Source organism: Elaeis guineensis, chromosome 12, assembly GCF_000442705.2.
Source record: "Elaeis guineensis isolate ETL-2024a chromosome 12, EG11, whole genome shotgun sequence".
Taxonomy (NCBI): Eukaryota; Viridiplantae; Streptophyta; class Magnoliopsida; order Arecales; family Arecaceae; genus Elaeis; species Elaeis guineensis.
Genome location: NC_026004.2, coordinates 39,599,820 through 39,613,107, shown reverse-complemented (window position 1 = coordinate 39,613,107; position 13,288 = coordinate 39,599,820). Strand labels below are relative to the sequence as shown.

The 13,288-nt window shown below is 38.1% G+C and overlaps 1 protein-coding gene across 2 annotated transcripts; it reads right to left on the bottom strand.

Annotated features, from left to right (window-relative positions):
* Positions 1-2,606: 2,606 nt before the first annotated feature.
* LOC105046738 (bZIP transcription factor 29) lies at positions 2,607-11,982 on the bottom strand. 2 transcript variants are annotated; one of them, XM_010925429.4, is made up of 5 exons: positions 11,821-11,982; positions 10,394-11,722; positions 10,162-10,294; positions 9,986-10,070; positions 2,607-3,190 (listed from the first exon to the last, which is right to left on the bottom strand). In XM_010925429.4, exons 2-5 carry the CDS (start codon positions 11,653-11,655, stop codon positions 2,952-2,954), a joined length of 1,719 nt encoding a protein of 572 aa, XP_010923731.1. In that variant the 5' UTR covers positions 11,656-11,722; positions 11,821-11,982; the 3' UTR covers positions 2,607-2,951. The 2 variants fall into 2 exon arrangements, with proteins under 2 accessions (XP_010923731.1, XP_010923732.1); XM_010925430.4 differs by having other exon boundaries at positions 10,394-11,719.
* Positions 11,983-13,288: the final 1,306 nt, after the last annotated feature.

The window sequence follows — 13,288 nt, the reverse complement described above, 5'->3', positions numbered from 1 at the left end:
TGATTACTTTTTGGCATACTCTTCGCTTTTCTCCTCTTTTTCTATCTCTTAGCACTTTTCTCTTATATATTTTTATTTTAATCAAGTTTCAATGTCATTAAATACTCCAAAAAAGGTAAACTAGCCATTTCTAGCTATAGAAAATCAAAAACTATCCATTTGAAACTTTTGAAAAAAAATTGGATCTTCTATAGAACCAGCCATTATTGCTGTGTGCCACAGTTGAGTCGATTCAAGGCCAAATAGAGGTCGACTCGAGCATTATCCCTTAGAAATACTTTTTTATCTCATTTAAGAAAGCCGGCTCGTACTTAAATAGGAGTCGACTTGAGGTCTAGCACTGAAATATCCACATTCTATCTGATTGAGAGAGACGGCTCGTACTTAAGTAAGGGCCGACTCCAGACCAGTGCCACTTGAAAAATGTATGTTAGAGTTGATTCTTTTAAACTAGGGGTTGCCTTTAAGTTTTTTTTCTTAACTTTTATGATGTAACTTCAACAAATTATCCTTCTTTTCTTTCAAAATTGGTCAATTAATACAAGCTTCTCAAAAATGATTTTAGCTTTTCGAAACCATCTACACAATGACTTCATTAACTTATTAGTATTAAAATAAATATTTAAATATTTTATATTCATCAAAATCAATCCTTGCATCAATAGTAGAAGAGACTGCAACTTTGGTACCTTAGAAGTAAACCTCTATAGGTCATGCGTTGATCCTAAGAAAAATAGTCGACCCCTAAATAGTTATAAGGTGAAGAGGAAAGACTGATTTTCAGCCATTTCAGAAGTTGACCCAACCAAACAAGAGTCGACCTCAGCTTATCAGGAGTCGACCCAAGGTGAATGCGAGTCGACTCTTTTGTGCATGACAACTCGAATGACTAGTTTTCCAATGACCAAAGTCTGTATTTAATGGTTTCCAATGACTAACTTCAACTTTCTAATGGCTAAAAGAGCTTCTACATTAATTCTTGGAGATATAAGTCCTTTAAAATCAAGATGGAAAGGAGAGAAAAGAGGAGAACAAGTCATTCATTCAAGAGCATTAAATACAAAAGCAACCACTCTAGACCATCAACTTGAGCATCCACCAAGAGAAGTGATCATTCAAGATTTCCCTCAAATTTTAAAGTACACCAAAAGTTTTCCATTCACCTAATCCAAAGAGCATTGAGTCTATAAAAGCTTTCTTTTCAATCTTGTTGTATTTATAATTGTCAAGTTTCAAGAAAAAATTGAAACTTAGAATAGGCCAATCTAGGTCTTGAAAAAAAAAAAATGGAGTGTAAACTAGCTTGGGGATAAGCAAGGGATTATTGGTTGATGCGGAACTAACATCAATTTATTTGTTGGATTGAAGAATAGTAGACTGAATTCTCAAGGATGGAGCTTTGAGGAGAAGGGTAGGAGCTGGTTTTGGCTCCAAATCTCTATAAAAAATTATATTTCTTATGCTTGTGTATGTTCTTATTGTTTGCATTCATATATCATTGTTTCACCTACACGCACTTCTTCTATCATCTCACAAACACTTGAGCACATATCGAAAAAATTTTATAGAACCCAATTTACCACTTTTTTGGGTTGTACATTTGAGCTGTACATTTGAGCAACACCTCTTTAACTCTTTCTCCTCCTCTAGGCATGTGCCTTTACAATACCAACCCATGGATACCCCACCCATTTTTTATAGATGAGAGAGGTGCTAGGATTTCCTAATCTACCCCAATCAAGGCAGTCTCAAAGTCCTCGTCAGACTCCACCCGAGAGGATCAGGTGGAGGCCTTACTTGGCCACCTCTCTGGAATCCTTCTTCTACTTCGAGATGGAGAGCTAGGAGGCGCCAACCTCTAACGATGCCACCCCTTTCGTTCTAGAAAGACGTATTCCTAGCACTTTAAGGTAGAGGCGCCAACCTTAGGAGCTGCGCTCTTCTTTCTAGATACGCCTTTGGGCATCAAAATTGGCAGAGGCAACAGCCTCCGTCCTCAGATAGCCACCTCTACTTAGATATATTCCAAGTGGCCTAGAGTTGATCTAGATCTAGTCTTGACCAATCTTACTTGACCAGACCTAGCCTAATCAAGTGTCCAGACTTATTCTAACTCAACGTCTTATCCAATTAAATTCAAATCTTTCTTGATCCGATTTGTAAGAAAATAATCAACTAAAATCTCATTCAACTGAACTGGACATAGACATATTGATAAGATAGATCAACTCAAGTTCCTACTTCTCAAAGACATGTCGCTTCCAATCCACTTAAGCACATATTAACTATAAGATCTATCATAGAGATATAGATCCCATTTCGCAGTATTAAACCTTAGGATGAATGTTAACCGGCTGCTATTTCTTAAACTAAATGTTACCGGCCGCAGTCACTTGAGCTGAATGTCACCAGCTGCAATAACCAACCAGATTACCACATTGTTTAAGCCAACAAAATACAAAAAGAATAGGTATCTCATCAGCATGCATGTTGATGGCAAACAAATTTCCCAAGAGATTAACCCGTGTCATCCATAACATAATAATGATTGCAAAAAACCAGCAAGAATCATAGTTCCTATAAAGCATTCGCATCTGGAAGAAATGTAACCACCACCCGAACAATTAATTGATCCATGATTGAAAGTACTACAACATTACCAAGTGTCATATATAACAGAACATTTCTTACTAATAGTTATTTTGTCCCACAACATTGACGAATAAACTTTTAGTTACAAAACAATTAATTCTCCCATTAAAATAAACCCACTAAAATAAGTCATAACATTTGAATGAATTAAGTAAACTGATGCAGTCAAGTTACTACCCTGCTGGACAATATGCCATACGCATCAAGAAACATGGAGATGTTTCGCTTTCCACGGTTAACTGAAACAAAACAAGACAAAACATAACGAAATGCAATCCCTTGTAATTTGCTCTCTATGATTATTTATTTGATTCAAGTTTTGCAGTAGCATCAGTCTGCTGCTGTGGCTGCAACTGATACAGAGGAATCTGAGTAGATTGCTGATGCTGCTGCTGTTGTGATTGCAGTTGCTGAAGTTGAAACATCTGAGGATTCAGAGACACTTGCTGATTCATGCCCTTCGAAAGGTGAGCTTCCGAAATTTCTCCAGTAGCAAGTTTCAGACGCTGGATCTCAGCAGTTAGTGCTTCATTCAGAGCTGCATGGCAAATGAAATCATCAAGAATGTTAATCAGATATAATATGAAAATCCTTTAGATGGGAGCATCAACAAGATGGAGAAAAGAAAAGCGAAAAATAAAGGAACAAAAATATTCTACAGAAAGGAGTCCAATGGGCAAAATTTTGCACAAATCAACAATGAATCAGAACCTTAAGTCATATTGGATAATAAAATATACAAAATAACAAAATAAATGACATGATTATATCCATAAGACAGAATGTTTCCAAGTAGCCAACAAACAGAGTGTCATAATTATAGAACAGAAAATCTTTTTGTCAGACAAAACAGAAAATATCAACAATAACAAAATCCAAACTGATCAGTTAAGATAAAAATTCAATTGGATTTTCAATTACTATTCTATGTGTTTGTTTCACAATTCCATAAAGGAATGACTAAATTATGCAAGGGAAAACGAACTTGTAAAATTTGGAAGCACCATTAGTTGCACAAAAGCAATGTATAAACATTTGTAGAACATAGATGAGTGTTTGGTCCATATAAAATTAGGTTATGCAAAGAAAAGTATGACAGAGCTGAAAAATAGAGCCCCTGCAGGCTAAAGTGGAGCACAAACCAAGATGGCACATTGTCGTGTACATGAGAATCACAAATAGCCATCGCCAAGAGAATACCAAATGTCAATGTGTGAATTCTTTTAAAACAGTAAAACAAACAACAGAATATGGCTAAAATCACAAGAAATGATTGGAAGAATATTGTACTGGAGTCCATATAACAGAAGTAGCAGTTGAGAAGATGAGAAGAAATGCTTGTTTCTCAAGCCCACCACAGCAGTAAACAATACAAGGTTTCTGAATAGCCTTTGTTATCTCTGAACAAGCTAAATTCCAGCTTGTGCTATTACAGACTAACTTCACATACTGGGAAAAAAGGCAATTCAAGAATTAAAAAGAACAAAAGAGAACTCAAGTTTAAAAAGTCGTTAGAACAACGTGTTCCATCTCAAATGCATATGGACACAAGTGTCAAATACTTAAAAAAGTCTGAGCTAGCTACCATGTTACCAAAGTAAACTATAAACAATGGACCCAAACTGAGTGTCTCTAAAGAGAGGATATGGAACATAGAAGAGCAAGCTAGGCCATGAATGGTTGTTTTATCACGAAATGTCAAAAAAGCTGAAAAAATGTCCCTCTACTTAAAATGCATCAGTATGGCATGCCATCAATATCCCAGCTCAATTAAACAAGTTCTTCAAGACAATATAAGGGGGAAACTTGTGTGTAGATCAAATTACTCAAATTGCTGAGAATACTGATAAGACATTATCGAAGTTAAAAATTTAAGGACATTTGCAGGATATGTTACCAAAACTTCACCTTTCATGTGCCCATAGAAGACTTTTAACCATCTTTGTACAAGTAAACAGATCACCATGAACATGAACCAAAAGAATTACACCCTCAGATGTTTACATGTCTGTTTCTCGCAAATATATCTTAATTGTGTGCGGTAAAACAATTAGAATATAGCTAGGAAAAAAATGATATATGGCCCAATATATTGAAGAACACTAAACTGTACAGTGCATGATACTGAGCAATGCTAATATTATAGAATCACATGCAAACATAGTGGCTATTAAAATGGTCAATATCATGCCAATCAAAAGTTGCATGCATCCATTCCAATATACTACAGAACATCAATAGGGAAATGCTATTCAACATGTAAAAACAATTAGTGATTATTTGATAGCCTTTTCTTCTATATATGCTACATAGCACACAATGAACGACACCATAACACAGAAAACAGAAAGAAAAAAACATGACAATCCCGCAGAAACAATAATGGCCATAAGGATATTGACAAAAAATTATTAACTTTCTGAATGTAATTATCATTTTACTAGGGCAACAAATTAACAACCTGCTTGCTACTAACTACACCAACCATAACATGCTATGCTAACTTTAGCATATGTCACCAAGGTTCACCGTGCCACCCCGAACAGCTCAGTTTGGGGCGTGCCATAGCGTACCAGGTGTGGACTGGCACAATTCCACCCTTTGTTCGAGATACCGGCAAGGTGAAGGAGAGGGTAGAACAAGAGAAAGGAAGGGAGAGAGGGGGAAGGGAGGATGAGAGGGAGAGTGAGGTAGATGGCTGGAGGATGCCAATAGAAGGGCATAGACAGGTGCGAAGGGGCAAAGGGCTCTGCCCTCCAATTCCCTTGTTTTGTAAACAGGGGGTCTTTGAGGGGGTCCCTTTCTGTTGAAGAAATTAGGTGAAGTCGGCAATCCCCTTACTGCTTTACTTAATTTTTTCAAAATAAAAAAAGGCTTTTTCATTTTGAACAAATTAAATAAAGTTGGCAACCTCCTTACCGGCTTCACTTAATTTCTTCAAAATTTAAAAAAAAGAGCCTCCTTCGGGACCCTTGTTTCAAACGAAACAAGAAAACTAGAGGGCAAAGCCCTTCCTCTACCCCTCCCCACCTTCCACCTCTCCTCGGCCCTCTGCCTACCTCCTCTAGCCATCCACCTCCCTCCATCTCTCTCCCTCCCCCCTTCTATCTCTCTTTTCCTCTTCCATTCTCCCTCTTTCCTACCCTCTTTGCTATATCAGCATGGGCTCAACATCACTGAGCAACCAGTACAGGCGGTGATATCAACACAATAATCCTTGCATGATACTCTTATACACCACAACATATATTGAATATACCATGAATCTTGGGGCACAAAGCAAGCTTGACAAGTGTAAAAGCCTGCCATTATCCCTCCACCACCACGAAAAAAAAAAAACTCTTGTATGAAAGACCTATCTTGTTTGTTTAAGGAGCCAATGAGGATGTGGCATCAGATCAAACCATTCACTTGTATAAATAAAGTGAAACTTACACAAAAAAGGTATTTTGGATATGACCAGTGATCAGCCAAAATATGACACGTGCACGATAAATCTTATCAACCAAATTTTTACTTCAGTAAACCAGTGTTAAAGCAAAACATGTAATGAATGAATAGGAGCAATAAGTGTACTACTATTTTTTTTTTCTAAAAACATGAAAAGGTAACCAAAAAAAGTTTACAGGATGTATCAAGGAACCGTTAGCAACACATTGTTTTTTCCATCATTATTAGAATAAAATAAGGAGTTTTTACATAATTTCCAGGGTCTTTCCCCTATGTCAGTTTATATGGAAACCTGATTGAAAACCTTTCCTCAATAAGCTTCCTTTGGAGTAATATAAGACAAACAATGCCCATTAGTTCGAAGTAAGAAGACTAAGAATAAATTACATGGTTTGGTTTGGTCTACATGGACTAAAGTTTAAGTATGCATGGAGCAAAATGCCTTATGGAATTCCACCTAATAAAATCTCCATTATAAAATATCATCTTCATTATAAATCTAAATTTTAGGACAACAAAAGATGGACATAATGATGAGAGAAATCCAAAAGATTGTTCAAGTAAATCCAGTCTGCCACAGTCCCACTGTTCTACATAAATTGATGTTTCTGATGAAATTGTAGCCAAAATACCATCTCTATGTTAATATAAGAATAGTCCCAACCACATGAAGAACCTTCTCACTAAAGCTTACAGCATTGATTTCACAAAACAAAAAGAGTATCCCAGTGCATGAGGCTCCCAAAACTGCAGGTCAGGTGAGGGTCAAATGTATGCAGCCTGATGTGGAGATGCTGTTTCTGTCTTTCGAATCCGTGACACCCAACTCACAGAACAAATAATCAAAATTCAATAGGGGACAGCATTCATAGATGCTTCCAGCAGTTCACAAAAAATTCTGATAGGATTATTATCCATATAACTATAACTGATTAAAAATTTTCAGATAACATGGAATCAGTTGGAGCCTTAGAACAGAATTAATTTATTGTTTCAAACTCAGAAGTCAGCAAGGGTAAAGGCACCGATCATGATACACAAGACAGATAGATTTAATTCTAGGATGGAGAAATAAGGGTAGAAAAAATAGTCAGTCTAGAATTCTGATTACATGACCCACATTTAATTCTTTGTACTCCCTCCAACATGTGATTTCCATTTTCAGATTTTCTTTTTTCTTTTGAATGTGTTCAAGTAGAGCATACTGATTATCCATTCAAAAATGAATGCTGATCTTTTAAATAGATAGCAAACTATTTTTTTAGCTTGATCAGAATACAGAAAGATAAAGTTTGTCAGTGCAAAATTGTAGAGCAAAGGCAAACATAAATGCTCTAGAAGAGCTCAAGAGGTAAACTACAAACACACACAATTAATGTTTGCTATAAAGCCAACAACTTTTAAAAAATATAATTTTGGGGGTTTTGCATATATACCCTCTTAAATATGCAAAATTACATGAATACCCTCAAAAAGTTGCTATTTGCATGTATGCCCTCATACAACACTTATTTTGTATGTACACCCTTCTTTTTCTTCCCCTTTTGCATATATACCATGCAATCTAATGCCATTAAAAAATAAGCAGTTTAAATTAATAAAATACCCTTAACTTGTAGACATACAAAAAAAATTACATGGGTATACACACAAATACAACTTTGCAAGGATATTCATGTAATTTCATATATTTAAGAGGGTATAAACTCATAAAACCCTATAATTTTAGCTATAGACCAATAATAGTTGTCGTCTGGTTCCCCTTGGGGTGACAAGTTTGCAGCTAAGATATTGAGAGACTTTTCTCATATGCTGGTTTCTATAACATCAAGGACATGTTCACGATAAAGAGATTAAGTTCGAAACAACATCTGGACTTGCAGATAAAGGGGAAAAAAGACTGCAATCCACCAAAATTTCATAGAATAATCCTAGAAAATATTAAAAAAAAGCAACCAGAATGCATTAGTAGAGCGAGAGAATTAAACAATGCAAATTAAATACCGAATTATAACTTCATCACAAGGTGGGACATATGGGAAGTGTAATCATACATGAAGGTCAATATAAATAGCATATGATAAGGATATTTACAAGAAAGAAGGGAAGATAACACTTATTTGAAATGTTTTTATGACTCGAAAAGAAGAAATGCTATGACTTCGTATATGTAGCGGCATTTTGCAACAAAGACCTTGACAAATAAAAAAAAAATGAGCTAGCAGCCACGTACATTCTCACTTTATACTTGTGAATCTAAATTAGAGGCCCCAATCACTTAACATAGGCATAACAATAAGTTAAATGATATTACATACCCTTATTAGGATAAGATTATCTGACTGCATTTCAAGTATCCGAGTTGTATTTTTGCTAATATAAATGTTCCAAGATTACCAAATATCAAAGTCTATCACCTTCCCTCTCTGTTTAGGCATAGATCAAAGTATTTTGCCATGCTAGTCTAAGCCACATGTACCACACAAACAAGCTAAGGCCAAAGTAGAATAATCCTGCATCATGTCTATTTGTAGCAGTCCATGCCGGACCAGGTTGCACCAAAAATGGCCAATTTTTTCCTATGACTCCTACAACATGCCTTGGCATGTGGCTATTCCATTAAGAAAACCAGAAAACAGTATGTACCATGTCAAACCCCAAAAAGCATGGGCAAAACAGCTTACACACTTGGGTTTAGAGCATGGAACACTAAACCAATCCGACCCATGGAGTTCAGCCCATACCGAACCGAACCAACACCAACCTAGTATAGTATGGCTGAGCAGGTCATTTTGGGCTAAAAATCATCTCCTTGGATGGAAGAAACCCTTCTCAAAGCTTCGACAATTACTCGCTCTCTTTTGCACTCTTGCTTCCCTCTTGAAAACCTCCTCGTGGTCAAACACCTCAACCTTGGTCTCGCTCTTGAAGCACTCCTCGTGGTCAAACGCCTCAATCTTGGTCTCTCTCTCAGTTGAGTCCAAGGACCTCTCCCTCCCTCCTCTCCTCATCACCCTCTCCCTTCTTCTCTCTTCCTCCCTCTCCTTTTCTGCCTCCCCTTCCCTCTCCACATTTCAACATGCTCCAGAATGGCATAGTACAAACCCATATCATATCAATAGCCGACTGGTGCCTGCCATAGTATTGGACCATAGGAGAGTGAAATCAGACAATGATTGATAAACTAGGTCTAGATTTCCACGTAGGGGTCAGGTAGCAACTATCTGGATCTATTTCAAAATAACTGAATCTATCTAAACATGGGTACAGATTTAACTATCCAATAATATATATATCCATATTTGTTTATGTCAAAGAAAAGTGAACAGGGACATGAATACACAGCTATTCATTCCGAATCTAAATATCCAACTTCATTCACAATCCTACTTAGTTTCATATATCTTTTGACCTCAAAAAGGAAATACTAAAATTTCTTTAATTTGGTTTTACTTTTCGTATAATAATGTCTTTGATTTTATGGCTTATAAAGCTCAACCATCCAATATCTACATTTTTGTCAATCTCCTAATGGTATTTGTAACCATTTAGAATCAAATATAGTTCTAAATTTTAGAATCCAATTAATATCTATATTCATATCCGATTTGTCAAATAAAATAGATAGATATGGATATAATATTAATGCATGGGATTTTTATTGGTTTGTTTTGTTTGTTTTGTGAAATAAAATAGATAGATATGGATATCCATTACAAGCTCTTGTCCCATCTAAAATTGCATGTATTAAGCACAAATTTTTCCAGAGATGAACTTGGGTTAACAGCACATCAATTAATCTGTTTAACCTTTCCATCATATTTGCATGTCATAGATAGACAATAGGTGCAAAGTATGACAGCATTGTAATAAAGCAAGTTACCATCTCTTAGGTGTGCCTGTTGCTCCATTGCTTGCAGTCGGTACTTCAACTCACTGTTCTGGTTAGTAAGACCAGCTGAATCCCTCTGCAGGACAACAAGAAATACAAGAAAGAAGTTAAGCGAGTAAAGCCAAGTAACAGATATAGCAAGCCCTAAATAACTTTAGACAACCCACCTGTAACAAAGTCAATTGTGCTGATAATGTGGTTGCTTCCGTCTGCAAAGTTTGCACCTTTTGCTCCAATTCACTAATATACCGCATCTTCCTTTCCTTAGAACGAGCAGCTGACTGCCTGTTGGCCAAAATCCTAGCATCCAAAAATCATAAGTTAGAAGCTACTAATCTAGATTTTCTCAAATTTCCACACCCACCATATGCCTCCATTAGCAAAACACCAAATCTATACCTCTTTACTCGCTTGGGATCTGTTAGTGCCATCTCAGCAAGTTTCTCGTTCGCCATGATCTTCTTCATCTCAGCAGCACTGAATTCACCATTCCCAAACTCCAAGCTGAACGTGCTAGTTGTCCCATCCATTGAACCACTCCTCGAATGCTGACCTGACTGATTGCCTGGGGAAGGCGGCAACTTCGGTGACTCGTCCCCAAAATGCAGCTTGCCCATGAAACTATCCATGGAGATACTCCTACAGTGGCGTGAGTTTACCGAAGCCGGATCTAGGGGAGCACTCCTCTTAGTCCCTTCCTTCCTCTCCATCAAAGGTGTCCGGAACTGAATGCCACCGCCACTCTCATTAATACTGCTCTCTGCTTCATTCTCACTGCTATCAGCCCCGTTTGTCTTCGTGCCACTGGCCCTGCTATCCAAGTCCTCGCGCTTCTCCTCGGTTCCAGAGGAATTCAACGTATCCAAGCTTTCCAGATTCATGTAAGCATTGATCAGATCATCCCCAGCATCCCCTTCCGACTTCCTCTCTCCTATCCCCTCTGCACTGCTATCACCATCCCGTTGGTCCCACTCGTTCTCCTGCTTCACGAACTGCGGCATCTGCCGGCCAGCCCCGAACCCCTCCCTTGCTGACGCCGACCGCTCGAGGAACCCCTGCGTCCGCTGCGGCGCCGGCGGCGGGATCCCGGCCATGGGGAGACCAGACTGGAAGAACCCGAAGGGGATGTCGCTCTGCGAGCGCCGGTGGGCCTTGCGCGGCGGAAGCCCATCGCCGGAGACCCGACCGGAGGACGTCCTCGCGAGGGGCGCCGCCGGCGGAATCGGCGCCGGGGAGCTGGCCGTCACCCGGTCCTCCATGGAAACGTCGGCGGAGGAGGGCGGCGGACTAAGAGAAGCCAAGGAGTCCAAGTTAAAGAACGCCGGCTGGGAGAGGGAGCGGGAGTGGGAAGGGGCGGCGTGGAAGCCGGGGGCGGAGGGGGAGCGGGCGGCGGCGGAGGGCGGGATCTGGGGGAAGGGGGAGGCGGGTGGGAAGTTGGGGTGGGCCGGGGGAATGCCTGGGCGCTTGCTGGACTCGGGGCTGAAGCTGGGACTCGGTGGCAGCTGGCGGTACGGCCCCCGGGCTTGGGAGCATGAATTGGATGGATTGAAGCTCGAGAGATCTAACCGATTGGGCAACTTCGTTAGAGTAGAAGAACAAGTATTTCCAGACGATTTCAGACGCTGCATTAGATCATTGCGAGGCTCCTCCGTCTCCTCCATCCGTTCTTCCTTTCTTCTCTGTTTCTTCTTGCAATACTAATACTCCCAGCGGTCACGTTGTTTGCTGCTGATATTTTTATGGTGACAGAACTCAAGGCAGGAACAAGATTTCAATCTTATAAGTGAATATAAGGTGATGGATTTTTTTTTCTTTCTTTCTATTACCTGGAGGGGAGAATGCCGGCAGGGTGGTGAGGTATATGGTGCCGATGACAAATGTAGGAGAGACGGCGGGGTAGGGGGTGTTGGCTTGTTATGAGGGCGGAATGGCCGAAGGGGGTGGTCGCACCGCTGCCGCTGCCGCCGGGTCTTTTGTTCTTCTCGCTCTGGAGAGCACTCTCTTGGAAATCCGCGTGAATTTAAGTGAGATTTCATTCCGCGTGAATTTCACCGACATTTCATCTCACGACGCGTCGGAGGACACTGCTTTCCAAAATTTAAATCTCATTACGGCGAATTTCCGTCCCTGTATTTTCCATAAAAGCTTCAGTGTCGTGACTCGCGGTGAGAGTAGAGAAGTTAATTTCCGGTGAGCATCAGACCAGCTCGAACCGGCTTTTAAGAACAAACCAAGTTTTTTCTTTTGATACATGTTTGAGACGCACACACGGCGAGGCGAGTCTTGCCTACCTACCGTTAACTTAAATCTCTCATCAACCAATAATATCTTCTACGGAGACTTAAAACCGTAACTCGCCTTAAAAATAAATTATCCTGACCAGGTCTTATGGTTTTTCAAGTCAACCAGGCAGCAAGGAAAACATCTCAAGCCCAGCTCACGGGCCTCCAAATATCATATTTTAACTAAATATGATGAGAAACGTCAATTTCCTACTCGCTAGCACGTGAAAATGCAATTACATAAATTTTGTTACATCATTCATCCTATGCGCAAGAGGTATCCCCTTCCACCGTCAAGTTCTCGCTTTTTAACAAACATGTTAATATATAGAATAATAATTTAAACATAGCCTAAGGCGTGCGTTGTGGTTGACAAAAATCCAAGTTCACATGTCAAGAATCCGGACAACAAAGTTTCTTTTTCTTTGCTTTTAAAATAACATGAAATTAACCAGAATCCCAGGCCTTTCTGGACTCAAATAGGAAAAAAAAAATCTTTATGCGCGGACAGTGCAGACAATTCAACGTGGAGTACTTTATTTTATACAATGAGTTCAAATAATTATTATTTTTTGATATATATTTAATATTTATAATTTTATTTTTTATTTAAAAATTTTAAATAATAAAAATATTTTTATTTTTTAAAAAAATATAATATTTTATAATATATTATAATTTTTTATATAATATCATAATTTAAAAAATTATGACATCATATATTATATATTATGATATTTTACGTTAAATTATAATTTTTTATATAAAATATCATAATATGCCACAAAATATTATAATATAGAATAAATATTTTTATTCAATTATTTTTCGATATTTAATATCTGTATTTTATTTTTTTATTTAAAAATTTTAAATAATAAAAATATTTTTATTTTTTAAAAAAAATTATAGCTTCACGTAACATATTATAACGTCGTATATTAAAATTATAATTTTTTAGATAAAAATAATAATAATATAAAAATTAAATATTATAATTTTTTAAAAAAAT

What these genes read in the sequence shown, in the direction of transcription:
- LOC105046738 (XM_010925429.4), bottom strand. Translation starts at nt 11,655, where the DNA reads ATGGAGGAGACGGAGGAGCCTCGCAATGATCTAATGCAGCGTCTGAAA. An exon ending in CACAATTGACTTTGTTACAG is followed by an intron (nt 10,071 to 10,161) that starts GTGGGTTGTCTA and finishes GTTGTCCTGCAG; the next exon opens with AGGGATTCAGCTGGTCTTAC. An exon ending in ACAGGCACACCTAAGAGATG is followed by an intron (nt 3,191 to 9,985) that starts GTAACTTGCTTT and finishes TTTGCCATGCAG; the next exon opens with CTCTGAATGAAGCACTAACT.